Genomic DNA, 20,639 nt, shown 5'->3' with positions numbered 1-20,639 from the left:
GTCTGTGTCTTTCTTTCTTGTGGCCTTCATCCACACCTGTTTAAGTTAATTCTAGGCTATTAAGGCCATATATGCCTCTGACTCCTGCCAACACAGAAGTGATCAAACCTGGATAAACCATTTCCATTTCAGACAGGCCAGCTAGTACTTGATATCAGTATCTGGATTTATAACCCAATATAAATAAAGTGCCTGGGGACGTGTTACTGTTACGTGTTACGTGTTACTGTAATAACCACTGTAGGTCACCCAGCATGATGACGCAGGAGCGCTTTTAACTGCCCAGTGTCGTGGGACAATGGACTCAGAAATGGTTAGTCTGTTTTGTCTTACCACTGCCATTGCCTATACCACTACATGTCCTTAATAACCTTAAAGCTACTACATATTTGTAGTTACATGAGTCGAGAGCCATGTAAGTACAAATAATGACTGCAGTGCTGGTTGGTCACTAGTGTGGCAGTCTCTGTTGGAAGATATGAAAGTGAAAAAATAAATCCACAAAGAAACTCAGTGGTTCCTCTCAATACAGCATTTCTTTTACTTTCATCTCATTGTTTTTGTTTTAAGGCCCATAACATGAGCATTTTGGTTACTTCTCAGTGCTGTAATTAGTGTCCTTTCAAGCAGCAGTAGACATTAGTTTCAGTGAAAAATTAGAATCACTTCTTCCTGGTTGCTTCCTCCACCAATCAGGCAAGTTACAGGTCTCAGTCTCTCCTTCCTGAGTTACAGCATTGAGTAATAGCCAGAAGTGTTTTTGCAGAACATTATGATGTCACAGTGAAGTTGACCTTTGACCTTTTGGATATAAAATGTCATCACAGTCCAAGTGAATGTGCCAAATCTAAAGAAATTCCTTCAACTGAGTTTAGAGATTCAAGAGGCCAAAACTGTGTGAGGTCACAGTGACCTTTGACCATTGACCACCAGATTCTAATCAGTTCATTCCTTGAGTCCAAATGAATGTTTGTGGCAGAAGTAATGAAATTCCCTCTGGGCGAACCTGATATATTACATTCAGAAGACCATGAGACAACAGTGACCTTGAACTTTGACCTTTTACTACCAAAATCTAATCAGTCTAATCCTTGAGTCCTAATGAATGCTTTGAAAAAGTTCCCTTGAGGTGTTCCTCAGATATCGCATTCACAAGAATGGGACAGCCCTGGCTGTCGCTGGTGCTGACGCATAAAAAAACTCTGATGAACTCACCAGCTAAAGAGGCGGATGTTAGGAGTTGATGGAGACCAAACCAGAGTAAAAGGGAAAATTAATCAATATTTCATACTTTAAATGAAAAGCAATAAAAAACAAAGTTTTGAGCCTTTATGCATAGAAAAGCTGATAACTAATAATTCCTAAAACATATTTAGATTTTAGATTTCCTGGAATAAAGTTGGAATCAGATATTATATAGAAGACCCTGTGGTCAAATTCCACACCTCTATATAGGGTATGCAGGAGGAAGCAGCCGCCATAGCAGCAGGTGAGCGAGGGAGCCTCAGTAGTAGCTGATGATGTCTGCTTGGATGTCTGTGACGAACACCAATGGAGACAGAATTGAAATTGTCACATTGTACCATCTTCACTGTGATCAGTTAGAGATTGAACAACATAGTTGGGTTAAAGTGATGGGAAGAAATGATAAAAATGATGCCCCAGAAGTAAAATAGATGCAGTGAAGATACAGCACCATCTATAAATTTTGAGTCTTGCTTTGATGTCATAGGGAGGCATGTAGGGGTGAGCGGGATTGTCCATTTTGCTGAGAAGTTTCTGACTTGCGCACAGACATTCAGCTTACTCTCAGACACATCCACCAAGTCTGAAGTTCAGCTCCCAGAGCAGAACCAGCCTTCTTAATGAGCTTGTTAAAGGTAGCCATTGTAATCTAATATACTTTTAATTTCTTTTAAATTCTGTTAATCTCCTCAGCTGTCCGTTTTGTGTCTGAAAAGAAATCTGGTGATCCTACACAGCTCTGGTTCTGTAAATGAGAAATAAACATTACATAATAAACTCACACTGAGCCTCACAGCACTATTCCAGCCAACAAGCAACAGGGCACATTCGTGCTCAAGCAGAGGACAAGGGCAAGAAAGAGCAAGAAAGGCAAAGAGTCACGTTAACATTGGTAAGGCTTTCCAGTGGTCGAGACTGGAGGTTGGACTGGAAAAAAAATTCAGACCTGGACTGTGACTGACCCGCACCGCAAATTACATGCACACAGAAATGGCTGAAAAAGAGACAGACAGGAAACTTTAAAAAGTTGATGACGGTACGACCGATGTGGCAGTGCACTGCTGCAGCAGCCAACTGGGATTAATCCCAGTAGTCGTGATGGCCAGTCCAACTATGGTGGTGAGCTCTGGACCTCTGGGAGTTGAAAGATATGAAGACAGATGTGAAGGTTGATCGGTTTCTGCTTGACAGGTGGGTAACTGTAGTTTTGGTATATTTCACAGAGCTGGTACTGGCACTGGCACTGGTACTAATATGACAAGAGTATGACTGATGTGACTGTGGTTTGGCAATGTGTGTCCAAACCTTCCTGTTCTTTTTATCATGAACTTCCAGAGATGCCAGTTTGCATGGCTGTAATTTATTTACAGCAGTTGCATCACCTTCCACTTGTTGAGACAGATTCATTTGTGTGCTTGTGTGGTGTGAGAGAGTTTGTGTGGATGAGTATTTGTGGAACATGTCACAAGTACAGTCGTTTGTACATGGGCATACTGTATTATGCAGTTTTAAACCTTGGGAGCTAGGCCATTTTGGCTGGTCCTCAAATTCTGAATCACCTTTAAAGGGCTGTTTGAAGAAGCTGCATAATGTCAGTGAGTGTCCAATCCCATCCAATCCAATTTTATTTATAAAGCACTTTTTACAAATGTTACACTGTTAAGCAAAGTGCTGTACAATAATAATAAGATAAAAACAAGACATATAACACAAGCAAAAAAATCTCACATTGAAAGTACAAAAAGACATAAAACACATGCAAAAACAACAACAGTTAAGCAATAAAAAGGCATCTCACACTTTGTCAAAAGCCAAGGAAAAGAGGTGCGTTTTAAGAAGAGATTTAAAGACAGGCAGTGCAGAGGCCTGCCTAATTGGGATTGTTTGTGTTGATAATTGTTTGGGAGCCGCAACTGCAAATGCCTGATCCCCTCTGAGTTTCACTCTAGTTTTCGGGACCACTAAGAGCAGCTGATCAGCAGACCTGAGAGACCGCAAAGGTACATAAGGTTGAAGCAGGTCAGAGAGATAGGATGGAGCAAGACCATTCAGGGATTTATAAGCAAACTTAAAAGCAAAGCAAAGATTTTGAAATTGATTCTGAAGCACACAGAATGGGGAAAATGTGCTCTCACTTATGTCTTCACAAAGATAGAAGTACAAAAGTGTGTGTGTGTGTGTGTGTGTGTGTGTGTGAGAGAGAGAGAGAGAGAGAGAGAGAGAGAGAGAGAGAGAGAGAGAGAGAGAGAGAGAGAGAGAGAGAGAGAGAAATTGATAACAGCTTACATTTAGCTAGAAGTAACCTGAAAGGGGGTGGGGAGCTCCAGGTTACTATAGTATGAACTAATATGAACTGGAGAACCATTGCAGGGCTGGGATATATCTCAAATTCATTTGATTAGTTGGAATTTTAGGATTTGCATGATGTGTAAAATGTCTACATTATGAAAACTAATTTGTTACATTGTACACAAAAAAAGTTATTTTATGTCAAAAAATAACAGATGGTCGCTGGTCTCATGACTGACAACAGTCCAGAAAACTGTTATGTGTGATACATGGTTTCACATTAAACTACCAACAGTTTATAGTAGTACAATTGGTGCTAAATAAATATTTTTACATTATGGTATTACTACTGTTACTTTAGATTAAGGAAATGAATATGTCTTCCACAAATGAGTTACATAACACAGCTGCATTTCACCAAAGCAAAGGAGAAACCTGCTGTGACTGTCACTACACAGATTAACATTAGACAAATTCTAAATAAAAGTTGTCAGTGAGGATACTTGTCTATTTACATCAGAAAAAATGGATCACCTGAATATTTTTTCTCATTGCCATAGCTATAACTTATTGAAAAGAAAAAGTGAGGCTCCTCATTGTTTTTTGTCATTAAAGGAGCTATTTGTAAGTTTTGCTGTCACTACATAGCCATACATAGTGTTTGCATTAACAGCTGTTCACTTACCTTAGTTTAAAATACGAGAGGTTATAATACTCCCCTGAGCAGTGCTGCTTCTTCAGGGTAGACTTGACGCTACTGTGACTCAGTATCAAAAATGGATGAGATGGGCCGACTGTGTTGGAGTTATCTAGTTAGCATGCTAACTTCAGTAGAAGAAAAGAAGTGGCAGAAAGAGAAGCACAACAAATTGCTTTCCACCACTGGAGACACTGTTGGAGTAAAGGAATGAAGTTTGATGTTCTTCTACACTGGTAAGTAAACAGCTGTTAATGCTAACATTGACTCCCTTAAACATACATACTTATTCTTTGTAATTTTATTTTTTTGGTATAATCATTTAGCCCTTCAATCCTAAAGTATGCGCACATTTTCCGAGGTTCATATCTCAGCTGTTTTCTGACAGGGGAGCAAAGGTCAGACTACTATATGATTACCAGATAAGAAACTGAAAACTAACAAACTAATACAACAGCTCCTCATCACCCTAAACCTTGACCTTGACCCAGTCAGTTTAGCTGCATTTGTCCAGGATAATGCATATCACTCTATTAGTATTTATAACACAGCTGTCAATTTATAGGTGAGCTGGTGAACTTGTGACTTTCATTAAGATATTTTTTTATTATTAAATGAGTAGAACCACCTTATTAGTTCTTAAATCTACAGTACATAAACCTGTCTGCTGTCTTGTACCTGTGGCACACTGATGGATCACATGAACTCATCAATACCAATGATCAGAATATTATAATTGAGATTTTTGTTTGAATACACAATGAATTATGTAACTTGTCTGACCTGACCACCATGTCAGATTTCCAGCCAGCTATCTAAATAACACCTGTTTTCCTGAGCTGATTGGGACTGTGGGTACTGTAGTATATTGGACTAAAACCTGGTTTAATGTGGGCAAAATAATAAAAACTCAAGGCCTCAAGTTTCACAGCACAAAACTGACTGTGTGTTAATGCTGAATATTCAGTTTTTCCCTGTAATCTGCGGAGAATCTAGATCGGATGCATACAGCATGATAGGAATCCCTTTATACTACACTAATATCAGTGGAAAAATATTATATGTATGATGTTTGATAATATATGATGAATTAAAACTGAGATAGGGGTTAATAACGTATGAGGATTTTCAACGCCAATTTTAAAATAAAAAAATTGCAATTGTTCAAACCTTAAGAATGTTGTGTACACACAAATTCATATTAGAATTTTAAATTAAGTAAGTTTTTGTAAATAATGATCTGAATATATACAGTATATCTTTATGTATATATATATATATATATATATATATATAGATAGATAGATATACATAGATATAGATATACATAGATATATAGATATACAGTATGTATATTATATAAAGACCATTATCTATGGTCTGTCTTTGTTCTATAATATCACATTTCCCTTTTTAAAACGCTGTAAACAAATTTTTTAAATCACCACTGTTCATCGTTGTGATTGTCTGCCCTGCCCTGATGTGTTTGTCTTTTGTTAATTACATCTGCTTCCCTTGTGTATTGAAGTCTCTGTCTTTCCCTCAGTCCTTGTCAGTTTGTCTGCTGTTTCCTCAGTGTCACCTCATGCCTCTGTTGAGTTTCCCCAAAGTCCCCTCATGCGTCTGTTCAGTTTTCCCTGGTATTTCTATGTGCTTCAGTTTCCATTTTTCCTGTAATTTGGATTTTGGATTTATTTGCGTTTTGTGGATAGCTTCATTATTGTGGACCCCTTCCTTCCTAATCAACCTGTAAGCTTCCTGTTTAATAAATCAGTGAACAGTGTCAGGTCATTGTCTTCATCTGCATTTGGGTCCTGATAACCTTAAAATGTGGGAGCATATTTTTTGGGCATTTTTGCCTTTATTTTAACAGCATAGTGAGAAATAGACAGGAAATGCAGGAAGGGAGAGGGGGATGACATGCAGCAAGGGGCTTTGGGCCAGACTTGAACACATAGCCGCTGAAGTTGAGAGTAAGCCCATGTGCTACCTGGTGAGCCACCAAAGCCCCCCAAAATGTGAGAGCTATTTGTATGTTTTGGTCACATTAGCATAACAGCTACCAGTCTAGTATAAACAGCAACAGCTGTCCTCAGCGGTGGAAAGCAACCCCCAATTTCTATATAGAAGTTAGCAATTGTAATGTTCATGTTCATGTTCATGTCCCGACTTTGACCTTATGTCTTCGCATGTCACAGCTCTGCTTAGTTCTTCCTGTTTCAGACTTCTGCAGAACAGTAACTTGCAGCACTGTCTAAAATATAAGCTACAATCTAATATTGATATGCACACATGACTTAGAAGAGTTATCAACGTGAAGCAGTTGTGCAACAGCCCCTCCCGTACTTGCTCACTTCTACAACACATTCTAACCAGCTAGCTCTGGCCTGGTTGACCTGTCTCGTCACTTTCCGATTCTAAGTCAGTGTAGCGTCCAGGCTGCCCTGAAGAAATAGCGCTTCTCAGAGGGTGTATTCTAACTACTTGTATTGTAAATGCAATGGCTGAAGCTCTTGCCAAGACTGGTAAGTTACCAATTTTTAATGTTAATGCCAGCTATGCAGCAATAGCAAAATTTACAAACAGTTCCTTTAAAGTTTGACCAGAGTTTCACTTCTGAACACAACCCCATCATCGTTATCATACACTTATTTTATATTTCAAAACTTTGTGTTTAGAGAATTGTTACTGTCTTCAGGTAGATGGATGATTCATTTTCACTCTAATCAATCAAACTCTCTCTCAAATTTAAATCGAAGGCAACTGGACTTGTATTTGTCTGTGTAAGACGTTTCGCCTCTTATCCAAGCGGCTTCATCAGTTGCCTTCGATTTAAATTTGAGAGAGCGATAACTATGACCTGGACGAATGAGAACATTCACAGACACAATCAATCAAACTGGCTTTCTTGTCATCTTTAGTGTTGTCTTTCTTGATGAACTGGATTTAGCTCCACCTGCACAATGGCAAGTCTCAACAGGTCACTCTTGCCACATACTGTACAACAGTGGAGTTCATTCCTGCTCATGCTTGCACACACATGTACACTCACACAGTGCGAGCCCAGCAGAGACCTTGAATCTGTTTACCAACCTGGATGCCCTTCAGGTGGACCTGTCCATGGACTCCAGTCAAGGCCATCTCTCTTTCTATCTCTCTCTCTCACTCAGGGACTCCAGTCAAGGCCATCTCTCTCTCTCTCTCACGCATGGAATCCTATTTCCTGGAGAAGTCCCACAGATAACAGTCTGGTACATTTTACATCTTCACTTCAGTGAATTTGAAATGACATTCACACCATTTGGATTTTATTCTACTAGAGTTATCTTAATTTGAAATGTGGAATCAAGATAGGTCTTTCTGTTACACATAAGAAAGTCTATACTGTTCATGCAGATACATTTATTGATGTGAAATGATGTGAATTTTTCCACTGAGAAATATTTCAAAAAGTAATTTGATCTCAAAAGCCTAGTTGCAAATTCAGAGAAGAATCTTCCCCTTCCTTTGTTCAAAAGTACACTCAGGGTCATATCTAAGAACTTCATTGCAGAGAGGGTAATAATGGTCAGTGTGTTGCACAACAAAATGAAAAAAATTGCCGTCCTTGGGCCCACCCTGGAGCACAAAGCAGGTATAAAAACCTCCCACATGCTGCCTGTCATCACAGTGGGTTGAACCAACACTACTCACTGACACATACACACATTGTCTCATTGTCTCTGGGTTGGAAAACTCCAGGAACTTTAATACACATTCTCCTCTCTAGGACTGTTGACTTTCTCTAGGACTGCTGACACAGTTCCTGTCAGTGTAATCTATATGAACATAAGTAGTTGTTACTGAGCATCCTGCTGTATTGGATCTTCCAGTATTCATCATCATCAACATCAACATCATGATAATAAGCATCGCTCTGATCTGGGCCGTAGTAGTGGGATTCTGCTGCCTTCTGTGGCTCGCTTTGGGGATACGACACAGGTGAGACTGGACATAGGATGTGCATTTCTTACTGTTGAAGCTCCTGTATTTTTCTTACCCACTGTGGTTAGAACATTAAACATTAATGGGATTCTGCTTAACTAGACTGATTGTTTACTGCACACAGATCAACATAACTTTTTCCAGGCAACCAACAATGCTGTGCATGATTCATGTGGTCACTTATGTAACCATGTCACTGTGAATGACATAAGTATGTATTCAGTCGGTGTTAATCAAACAAAAGCTTTTCTAGAGATGATTGAGCTTGGTTGGCATACTGCTGATTTGCAAACATTGTCACCAATGTACTGGCAGTGCTTAGCTGCTGCTGTCAAAGCCTATGTTGTATAGTCACTGGTCATGTGTATTCAGAAAGAAGATGTAGCTGGTTAGGTGCTTTCTTTTGTAATAATACTTTGTGGTCAGATTGACAAAATTGGAGAAACAATTTAATATTAAGATATACAGTTATTATGTTATCAAGAGTTGACTTGAATGAGTGAGTTTACAAGAGTGTCATAATAAGACTAGTATGCAACTCGATTAACCTTGGAAACTGATTTGTAATGTTGTGGAAATGCTGTGGTTGTTGGGAGAACCATGGTTCAACTTCAGGGAGAGTGATCTGAATGAGTTTAAATTATTACATGCATCATCAGCCTTCATCATTGGGAAGACAAAGGTGCATCCTGCAGTAGAACCTATTGTGAGAGGTGTTTTATGCTTTTGAGGGTCAAAAGTAGAATGGTGACAAAAATGAAGGGAAAAAAGATGGGACACAAGATCGCAAGGTGCCCTGGGGACCTTTGTTGTTTGTTTTTACCTTTTTTGGATTACGGTGATCTGCTCTTTGTGAATACACCTGACCAGTATCCAAAGTTGGATAATGTATACTGTGCTCTACATTTCATAATAATGTGTAAATCTTGTACACCAACATCTGTATACTGCAGGCCAGTGGTCATCTTGGTTTTTATATATAAGTCAGCACAGAATATTTTACAAATGTTGGAACACAAAAAAATGCAAACAAAATGCAAGCTTTTAAACATGCTGTCACCTCTTCCTGAAACCTGAAAAAACTACATTATAACAATGACATCTTTATTTTAATTGAACAGAGTATCATTGATTCCAGACAGGGTCAGTGCTTATTCTATCAGCGCAGCTCAGAATAACATGAGGAGACACTTTTCTCTCCTCGTCTCTGTATCACATTTAAATGTTTATAATAGTTTGTTCATCACCAGACAAAAGAGCAAAATACTCACTAAGTAAGAAACTTAAGAATAATCCCTGTACTTATTTACAGTATATCCTTGATGCAATCCTTATAATCCTCTGTATTCAGACAGAAAACATAGAAAACACTTTGACTTTCCCATAGTGACAGTTTGTTTTATTGTCTATGCCCACAGGCAGCCTGGTGAGCCTGCAGTTGAAAATGGCTTCATCCCATACCTGGGCTGTGCTTTGCAATTCGGGGCCAACCCTCTTCAGTTCCTCCGCAGCCGCCAGAAGAAGTACGGCCATATTTTCACCTGCAAGATCGCTGGCCAGTACATTCATTTCCTGTGTGACCCCTTCTCTTACCATTCAGTCATCAGACAAGGGAGGCACCTTGATTGGAGGAAGTTCCATTTTGCTACATCTGTCAAGGTAAATTTATGTGATGTCATCTCTTATTACTTATGCAGTATTCTGTCTGGATATTTTTCTTCTTCCACATGTGGTCTATGTGGTCCTAACACTCTTCTTCCTTTCCTCACCAGGCGTTTGGCCATGACAGCTTCGACCCTCGCCATGGCCACACCACAGAGAACCTTCACCAAACCTTTCTGAAGACCCTGCAGGGTGAGGCTCTCCCCTCCCTAATAGAGACCATGATGGGCCACCTGCAGGACGTCATGCTGAGGTCAGACACACTCAGTCCCAGCAAAGACCACTGGGAGGTGGATGGCATCTTTGCTTTCTGCTACAAGGTCAGTAACTGGACTTTAGCCTGGAGGCATACAAGAGAACTGAAGACACTTGATGATGGCTATTGACCCTAAGGATCTACAAATAATAGTGGGCAGTCTTGATAAGATTGACTCACAAAATTAACTTTTACATTTTGTCCAACAAAATCTGTTGTCTGTTACATCCTAAGTCCCCCCTAAGGGAAAAGACACACAGCAACTATTTCACTTTGGAAATTGTATACTCATTTGCATTTACATGTCCATGTCCTGGACCTGAAAACAATGTTCCCAGCAGTCCCAACAGGTTTTCGTTTGTCCTGCTGTCATTCAGGTGATGTTTGAATCTGGCTACCTGACACTTTTTGGCAAAGAGTTTGGTGAAGATAAGTGTCAGGCTAGGCAGGCGGCCCAGAAAGCCTTAGTGCTCAATGCTTTGGAGAACTTCAAAGAGTTTGACAAGATCTTCCCGGCACTGGTGGCTGGTCTGCCCATCCATGTCTTCAAGAGTGCCTACAGTGCCAGAGAGGTTAGTGGGCTTTTCCTTCTACTACCAAAGGACAAATGACAACAGAAATTGCCACAATACATCTGTGCGGCCATTTCTAACCATTTTTAGAGGATAAATCTCACATTAAAGAAAACATGTGTATGAATTTCTTTCTGTACTTGTATAGAACCTAGCGAAGACCATGCATGCTGAAAACTTGTCCAAGAGGAAGAATGTGTCTGATCTGATCTCTATGAGAATGATCCTGAATGATTCCTTATCCACCTTCAATGACCTGAGCAAGGCAAGAACTCACGTCGCTCTGCTTTGGGCTTCACAGGCTAACACCCTGCCTGCTACCTTCTGGAGTCTCTTTTATATGATCAGGTATGCTAATAGGTTCTCTTTTTCAGTACCTTTCAGGACCAATTATTAGCATGAAGCTGCACAGCTCTGTTCTCAGATAGTCTGTTGCTAGAGTGGCTAACACTACTTGCTTAAAATTAGGCAATATGAATTAATCTATATTTATGTCTATATTTACAGACATGCCCATATCTAACCCCTAACTGGTTTGTCTCAGTAGACCAGTCCAACAGTATAGTGTATTTGTAAAACTATAGCCCATGCATAAGACACCAGGTATCAATTAGAAGATAGCTTGGTTTGGCAAGCACTGTGAGCCCATCAGGAGCTGCTTTGCTAAAATAGCTAGATATTTAGCTAGCTAGCTAGCGATCAATGCTATTAGGACACTCAGCCTTCACTGACACCTGAACCAAGAGCTGAAGAAAGACAAATTTTATGATACAAATCCAGCCAAATGCTTGTCATTAATCTTTTCATTGTTTATTACCTATTAACTTACGCACTGACAGAGTGCCCATCGGCAGCACATTGAGTTTTGAACAGTCAACTTGACCAGCAATGACATAGCATATTAATGACTTGACAGATCTCAGGCGTAACTCTCACACTACTTACCTGACCTGTGTGGGATGGCTACCTTGCTGAACTGTTGTAGCCTTCAAGCGTGTCCACACTGCCAATATTGCTGCCGTATCTTTAAGTATTTGGTTAGCATATCATAATGGCCATCAGTAATAAAATGTTTAATTACACTTCATTATCCAAAAAGTGGGGAGTTCTAACTGAAAGTAGTCATGTGGTTTTTGTTGTGTTTTTGTGATCTGGATAACTTTCCTCTAAGATGAACATAGTGGCCAAATGTATAACTAGTCTAGGACCGTTCATCAATAAATAGGACTGACCTACAAAATTAGCAGTCTGATGTGAACAGGGTGACCTGGGATCAAGTCAAATTGCTGAATTAACCCTTGAACCCTGAATTACTGTTTCAGTGCACTCCTGACCTTATGTACTGTACAGCTGGAGCTCTGACATCATATAACTGCGGCTTTATCAGTTTCAGACAGCTGATTGTGGGTATTGTAGACGTGTAATTAAGATTCTTTGATGAGATGCATTGAGTTTGAAATGAAACAATGGCAGAGGTTAAAGTGCTTGAGTGCTTCTTTATGGGGGATAGGGGTGACAGATTTTAGACAGTAATTAACTACAAATGATTTGCAACCATATACTAAATATGATCCTTTTAGTTTATGTCCACATGTCCAGGTACATCCTGTCCCATAAAAGTGAAGGACTGTGTTCTATATAATAAGGGATACAATTCCTGCCCTTTCATCTGATGTACAGTGGCTTAAGAGAGTATTCAGACCCATTCAGCTTTAACAAACTTTATTGTGTTATAGATTCAATTTTAAATGGATAGAAATTTTGTTTTGCTCATTAAAACTCAGTATCTAAAACAAATGTATTAAAAATTAAAGCCTGAAAGGTCTACAGCCACCTGAGGACTCAATAAAAACAATAAAACATAACGGGGGGTCATAATAAGCTGCTTGAACAGTTGACCACAGTCTCCATGTTGCTATAGCAATGGAATGAAAGTATCTGTTCCTGCATAGGTTGAATTGAAAATAAGTTATCAATGAAAAATAGTGCATCCCTAACAGGCTCCTATATCTATGCTCAGGAGTCCAGATGCATTGAAAGCAGCTTGTGAGGAAGTGCAGAAAGTTTTGAAAGATTCAGGCCTGACAGTTGACCCCAGTGACCCCACACTGAAGCTTACCAGGGACCAGCTGGACAACATGCCTGTTTTAGGTAAGAATTCCACCGAAAATAGAAGTTACTTCTATGATAACCACTATTGCTTATTTTAAATCTAGCCCTGTCTACATTGAATACAAACACTATGGTCTATGAGATTTTGCTGAGTATGAGATCAAACTGAACAGAACATGACCATGTTTTGTGCTTTTAAATATAGTAAAGAAATGAACCTCATGAACCTGCTTTTCTGTCTATAGACAGCATCATAAAAGAAGCCATGCGTCTTTCCAGTGCTTCCATGAATGTGCGTGTTGCCAAGGAAGACTTCCTGCTTCACCTTGACAATCAAGAAGCTTACCATATAAGGAAAGATGATGTCATTGCCCTTTATCCACCCATGCTGCACTACGATCCAGAAATCTATGAGGATCCCTGTGTAAGACTCCTTTGTAATGACAACTAAATGAATGAGAAAATTATCTTCTTTGAGAAATCACTGCAGTTTGTGTACTGCCAAAAACTTATCTTACTTTCGCTTCTCTTCACCCTGCAGGAGTACAAGTTTGACCGTTTCCTGGATGAGATGGGTCAGGAGAAAACCACTTTTTACCGCAGTGGGCGGCGGCTACGTTATTTCTACATGCCCTTTGGCTCCGGAGTCACCAAATGCCCTGGCAGATTTTTTGCTGTGTATGAGATCAAGCAGTTCCTCAGTCTGGTTCTGTCTTACTTTGATATGGAACTATTGGACCCTGCTATCAAAGTCCCTCCTCTTGACCAGTCCCGTGCTGGTCTGGGAATCCTCCAGCCTACCTATGATGTGGACTTCAGGTACAAGCTGAAATCAAACCACTAGGCTCTGTCTTTGTCAGACAGAGTGATTAATGTATATTGTACATAGTATATATTTAACAGTGTTAAATAAGATGCTTTGCTGCATATGTAAATAGACTGAACTATACATTTTTGTTGCTTTAATGTACTGTGCCAAACAATGTCTCTGTTGAAAAGGGCTAAGTAGCATCCTCAGTTTCTGTGAAAAACAGGCCTGGAGCCATATAAATTCATATTACTTACCATAAAAGTGTTTTTGCATATTTGGGTTATTTACTAAAAATCCTGTGGAGTTAAATTACTGCCAACTGATTTTCTACTGTGGAGACAGCCATCGGCTTTAATAGATTTCACTAAGCCACATTTCTGCATCATGGTAATGCAATGTAGACAAATAACTCTGCAATTATCATTCCTTGATTGTTACACAAAAAGAACAATAGAAATAGAAATAAAAAAATAAAAGCAGTCTTCACTGTGATTGACAGCCTGGCAGGAAATCATATTATCATGTTTTTCATTCACTTACCCTGTTTTTCAATAAGATGAAAGTCTAAATGCTGTTTCAAAAGCATTTCCAGACTGGTAAGAGTATTTTTATTGATGAATGTAATCTCCCCTCAGGTAGCTCAGATCCCCATAGAAAAATATCATGTGGACCTCAGTGTTCCAGGTTGTAGCTGTGGATTACAAACTGTAATGGGTGTTTCGAGTATTTGAAAGATGATTTTTATATCAAAATGAAATTAATAGCATCAGATGGAAAAATGGAAAGTTGTAAGGCAAAATCATCAGTGATGTGAAGTATCAGCATTTCTGTACTTTTGAAATACTACCAATTGTGTTACATGTTAGCATTGACTATTACAGCCAGAGTTCTGCAGTGACATATGTTCTTTTTCTGTGTATTCATCACATGGCATAAAAATAAACATTGGCTCATCTGTTCTGTTCTATCACCACTTGCTTGGTACTTTGACGTCAGCTCAATTATTCTGTGAAACTGCTGAGGGAAGCACAAAACTTGTTTTTAATCGATGAATGCATTACTGTTATCAGAATCATTTACTGACTTCACCTTCACCCTGTAGTAGGAGATAGATAAAAATAGCTCAACCTTGGAGTTTGCTCTCTCTGGCTGTCTTACTCTCAGACACTGGTGTCACTGAATACATGTCTGATTGTCGGCCAATGCTGACCTTTATATGACTTCTACCCTCTCAATATCATAATTCAAGACATGCTGCTTAACAATATCATAAGTTGTAGTTAGTTTAATGAGCATAGAGTACATTTCCAAACAGATTTTTAGTCAAGCAAGCTGAAAAGTTGCAACAGAGCAGATAAACGGATAAACTCTGCACAGAGCTATGAGCTTATTAGGAAATACTGTTAATTCAGGTGCATCAAAGAAATGAAATAATGCTCATTTGCACAAGTGTGACATTTATGATGCACAATTGGCTGCACAGTTTTGCTGATGAAGGTATCTTTGAGTGCTGCTCAACAGGTATGTCCAATTTTCAACCGGCACTCCTGACTTTTTAATACTGTGAATTATAGAACAATTACACATATGATTAAAGAGCTGGCAGCATATGGACACTGACATCAAAATGTCAGGTTCAGCCATAGTCAGACTTCAATGACAAGGAAGATGATTCAGTTATTGATATTACTTTTCCGCATGAAAAACTTCACGTCATTGTTAAGCTTCCAGGTTTACATGCTCTCTGAGTAATTGTAATGAGCCTGGAAATAAAATTGATGCACAGCTGTTTTACTTTTATTCCCTGACAATCTGAAGGTTTCCACTGAACAAAAGTGCATCCCGTGTGTGTGTGTGTGTGTACGTGTGTGTGTGTGTGTGTGTGTGTGTGTGTGTGTGTGTGTGTGTGTGTGTGTGTGTGTGTTTGTGTGTGTGTGTGTGTGTGTGTGTGTGTGATGACATGTAGATGCTGAGCAAACAGATAATAAATCAATACATTTGTACATTTCTCTGTCTCAACCTGTGCAGATACAAATAAATATATACAGTTGAAATCAGATGTTTACATACTCTTAGACTAGACTTTTTAACCACCTCCACAGATTTCATGTTATCAAACTATAGTTAAGGTAAGTCAGTAATTTTTTCAACAATCGTTTACAGACAGATTGTTTCCATTTTAATTTGCTACATCACAGTTTCATCACAGTATGGCAGAAGTTTACAGACACTGGGTTCAGAGTGCCTTGAAACAGTTTGGAAAATTCCTGCAAATGATGTCATGGCTTTAGAAGCTTCTGATAAACTAATTGATATAATCTAGGTTAATTGGAGGTGAACCTGTCGAAGTATTTTAAGGCCTACCTTCAAACTCAGTGCCTCTTTGATTGACATCATGGGAAAATCAAAAGAAATAACGTCCACTTAGCATGACAGTTAAACCCACTTCAAGTCATGTAATACAGCTGCACCTCCTGGTCCAGTGTAAAAGAGGTTTAAGCACGGCAGCCATGCTATCTAGCTGCTGCAGACCCACTGAGTAAGATTTTTAAACACACATTTAATAACCGGAGCATCTCACTCAGAGGCTCCAACACTGACAGGAGCACAACACACAGATGAGGAACAGATCCATTTTACCTGTCTGCAGCTAGCAGCTCACTTTCAGTCCAAACAGAGAGGCACTCTGGTCTACTGGTAAAGACATGGAGGACGTGGCGCAGATGGACATCAGGACAGCCCTGTGTAGATTGCTGCCCCTAACATCCAGACAGGGATAAGCAGTATATGGATGGATGGCAAAAGATAGTTTATCACTGTAAGTTGATACATCTGATTTATATAGAATATTTTATGTGCAGTAGTTTCAGTTTTTCATGAAATTATAGAGAAACAGGCTGATTGTCTTCTGGTGTCCAGATACTATTATTTTCACACATTCTGCCATTTTGCCTCTGTGTGATTTGGACAATTTAAAATTACGCCCACTTAGAGTTATGTACCTCTCTTGCCGTCTGGCAAGATGTTAAAAAAAAAATTTGATGGTGGACCTCCACAAGTCTGGTTTATCCAATAGTACACAAATAAACACTATGAGACCATGGAGGTGTCAGACCACTCAGGAAGGAGATCTTTTCTGTCAGATACTTGGTTGCAAAAAGTGCAAGTCAATTCCAGAATAACAGCAAAGGATCTAATGTATATCCACAGTAAAACAGACCTATATCAACATAATCTGAAATGCTGCTCAGCAAGGAAAAAGACACTGCTCCAAAACCACCATAAAAACAAAACTACAAAACTATAGTTTGCAGCTGCACATGGAGACACAGATTCTACTTTCTGGAGAAAAACATATATATAAGTATGTATAAACTGTGTATATATATATATATATATATATATATATATATATTTGTGTATGTATTTATGTCCATATACACAGCCTAAATTCTTCATGGCATGGATTCCATAATATGTTGCAAACTTCCCTTTGAGAATCTAAATTTGATGAAATTGAGATTCATCAGACCAGGCTATGTTTTTCCAGTCTACAACTGTCTGTGTCAACTGAAGCCTCAGCCCGTTTCTGTTCTTGGCCACATGCAATAGAATTCAACGTGGTCTGCTGTTGTAGTTCATCCATCTCAAGGTTGGTGAATTCTGAGATGCTTACCACAGATGTAAAGAATGGTTATCTGAGTTACCATAGTTACCAGAGTTTCCATAGCGTCAATCAGCTTGAACCATTCTGCCCATTGTCCTTTGACCTCTCTCATCAAAAAGGCATATTCATCAGCAGAACTGCTGCTCACTGAATGTTTTTGTTGTTGCTCCATTCTGAGTAAAAATTGAGACTGATGTGTGTGAAAATCCAGGAGATCAGCAGTTCGAGAAACACTGAAACCAGCCATCTGACACCAACAATCAAGTCACGGTCAAAGTCACTGAGATCACGTTTTTTCCCCATTCAGCTGTTTGATGTGAACTGAAGCGGAGCTCCAGACCTTCATATCTACATGTTTTTATGCACTGCCGCCACATGATAAAGTATAAAAAAAACAAACACATGCAGCTAATTAATAAATGTTTTAAGTTCTTTCTTAATATAGGATAGTGAAGGAGCAAACTGTAAATCAGCCAACAGGTCCTCCAACCTAAACAACCATATACTGTAGGTCGAGTTTTCTTTGATGTCTGAGAATCAAACGGCTGTAGGTTGGTCAGATATATATTCTGAGAACATACCTTTGAGAGTGTGTGTATATATATATATATATATATATATATATAATAATATATATATATATAATCTCTCTCTGGTACACTGGCGGACACCTGGCCTGGCTTATTTTGGCCTGCTGTGAACAGTGATTATACATCTAAAGTAATGTACCATGACTTATGGGTTAAAACCAGGGCGCATGCAACACCCCCACCGTAAAATAGTGAATGGGGGAGCGCCACGGACATCATTCACGCCGACTAACAGCGCGACAACGTGTCAGCCAGGACATTTTCTCGGCCCTTAATGTGCCTGACCTCCACGTTGAAGGACTGTAAAAAGAGTGCCCAGCGCATTAGCCTTTGATTCGTGTTCTGCATCTGATTAATAAACACGAGAGGATTGTGGTCAGTGAAAACAACAACGGGCGCACTAGCAGAGCCAACATAAACTTCAAAGTGCTTGAGAGCCAAGACAAGTGCGAGAGCCTCCTTCTCGATCGTGGAATACACACGTTGGTGCCGGTTAAATTTCTTAGAGAAATAAGAGACCGGGTGTTCCACCCCATCATCTCCCTCTTGAAGAAGGATGGCACCCGCCCCAGCATCATTCGCATCAACAGAGAGTTTAAACGGACGATCAAATGCAGGCACTGCCAAGACTGAAGAATGAGTCAACAAAGCTTTTACACAGTCAAACGCACACTGACAACTTTCAGACCAGTGAAAGCGCATTTTGGGACTCAACAGATCAGTGAGCGGAGCTGCAACAGCAGAGAAATTTTTATAAAAGCTTCTATAATACCCCGCCATCCCCAAAAAACGGCGCAGCTCACGGTGTGAAATTAAAGATATGAATCTTTAATTGAATGTTCTGATTCCCGGCCACACCAACACAATGAGAAGCACGGATGAGTTAAAATATGTTTATTTTAAATATTCAGTTTAAAATGCAATTGCTTTTTTATCAATAAAAAGATGAAACAATCAGGGTAAAATAAAACACTGTCCAAGTCTCAGAGGCAGTCACTGAGTTCTGCAAGTTAAAATACCAGACAGTCCAGTCGGTGTTGTAGTGCCGCCCGGGGTTTTCCTCGTCGCCCTGGTTGTCAGCCGGGAGAGCAGGGCCCGCTCCAGCAGGCTCCCTACGCCTTCAGTCCGCTCCGTGATTCCGGTGCAGGATTCCCGCGCCGCCGTCTGTCGCTGTCAGGGGGAAAGAGTGGAATCAGCGCCCAGTCTGTCTCATTGCCGGCAAATTCAAGGGTCAACCTAGCCTTTAACTAATGCACTTTCCTTTACAACATTACGTGAATGCCCATCAATTCAACATGCCGCCGTCTGCCGCCGTTCTCCGTCATCCAGGTCCGCTTTTTGTGGAGGATTGCGAACGTTGATCTAGAGTTTGGAGTTCTTCACCAAGCCAGGGAAACACCGTGGAGTGAAGCGTGGATCCAGTCCAGCAGCAGCAGCAGCAGCAGCAGCAGGACAGTGAGAGGAGGAGGAGAAGGCGACAGCGACCTGTGCTCAGTCCGACCTGCCGCAGGTATCTGGTGCTTTCCTTAGAAAGCCAGGGAGGAACAACCGGTGATTGCAATCACTGATGTGATGAGGCTCAGGTGTGTCCATCTGCAGCCACAAGTGCCTTTGTTTACGTTTGAAGCGGGTAAAAGTCTAACACAGCACACAATAAATCCAGCAAACCATAAACACAATCACAATATAATAATCGCTTTTGTAGCGCACAGCAATAAATCAAATAAAAATCAATAAATCAATATTGTCCATTGCTTTCTTTAGCGCACAAAAATAAAATATTTAAATAACAAAATATACAAGATACCCGATCATAACAATAAAACTCTAGCAGTGTTTTGCGTCCTGTGACAATAGGAGCAGGGAATGACAGGATAGCTTCAACTTTTGAATGCACCGGCTTGACTTGACCCCGACCCACAACTTTCCCCAAATATGTCACCATAGCTTGACCAAATTCACACTTTGCCAAATTCAGTGTGAGATTGGCTTCACACAACCTTCCAAACACTGCATGAAGCTGCTGAATGTGGTCATCCCACGAACAAAACATGGGTTTATAGTGTGGCCATGCTTTTTACAATAAAAACAAACTGGCCAAACATTAACATCTCCACCTTCCTTACTACCGTGCCTCATCTCACCCTGAGAGTTTGACGTCCCTGGAAAAGCAAAGGATTTGGCTACAGGAGCACTATGCTCAGAGGACAAGTGGAACTTTTCAAAGGTATCCCTGTGTGTGAGGATGTACTCATCAGCCAGAAAAGCTGCATCAGACACCGTGGATACCTTCTGCTCATTAATGTAAGTGGCGATTTTATCCGGTAAACAGTTCTTAAATTCCTCCAGCAGTACTAGGTTACGCAGATTGCAAAAGTCCTCAACATTTTTAGATTGGCACCAACGATCGAACAGAGCTTCTTTCTCGCACCCAAATTCAACGTAAGTCTGATAGTCAGTTTTTTTGAACCGGCGAAACTTTTGGCGATATGCCTTGGGCACCAACTCATATGCCCTGAGTACAGCGGTTTTAACTTTCCCATAATCTAGACTTAACTCAGGCGACAAGGATGCATAAGCCTCTTGAGTCTTGCCAGTAAACACACACTGTAAAAGCAGCGGCCACACATTTGCTTTAATGTGTTTGCAACCCGCTCAAACAAGGTGAAGTACTTGTCTACATCCTTCTCACTAAAAGGAGGGACCAAACGAATGCATCTATTCACATTGAATTCGCCCGACTGAGATTGAGAC

General features: G+C 40.0%; 1 protein-coding gene across 1 annotated transcript; it reads left to right on the top strand.

Annotated features, from left to right (window-relative positions):
• The first annotated feature begins 6,681 nt into the window (after positions 1 to 6,681).
• Positions 6,682 to 14,583, top strand: LOC111233897 (cholesterol 7-alpha-monooxygenase). Its single transcript, XM_022761810.1, has 9 exons — positions 6,682 to 6,756; positions 8,104 to 8,212; positions 9,634 to 9,874; positions 9,988 to 10,197; positions 10,511 to 10,705; positions 10,854 to 11,053; positions 12,726 to 12,856; positions 13,063 to 13,241; positions 13,359 to 14,583. Exons 1-9 carry the CDS (start codon positions 6,732 to 6,734, stop codon positions 13,659 to 13,661), a joined length of 1,593 nt encoding a protein of 530 aa, XP_022617531.1. The 5' UTR covers positions 6,682 to 6,731; the 3' UTR covers positions 13,662 to 14,583.
• The last annotated feature ends 6,056 nt before the right edge of the window (positions 14,584 to 20,639 follow it).

This window comes from Seriola dumerili, unplaced genomic scaffold (assembly GCF_002260705.1).
Source record: "Seriola dumerili isolate Sdu_G_001 unplaced genomic scaffold, Sdu_1.0 BDQW01000432.1, whole genome shotgun sequence".
Lineage (NCBI taxonomy): Eukaryota > Metazoa > Chordata > Actinopteri > Carangiformes > Carangidae > Seriola > Seriola dumerili.
Note: the sequence above shows the minus strand (reverse complement) of the source record. Positions and strands in the feature narration are given on the sequence as shown.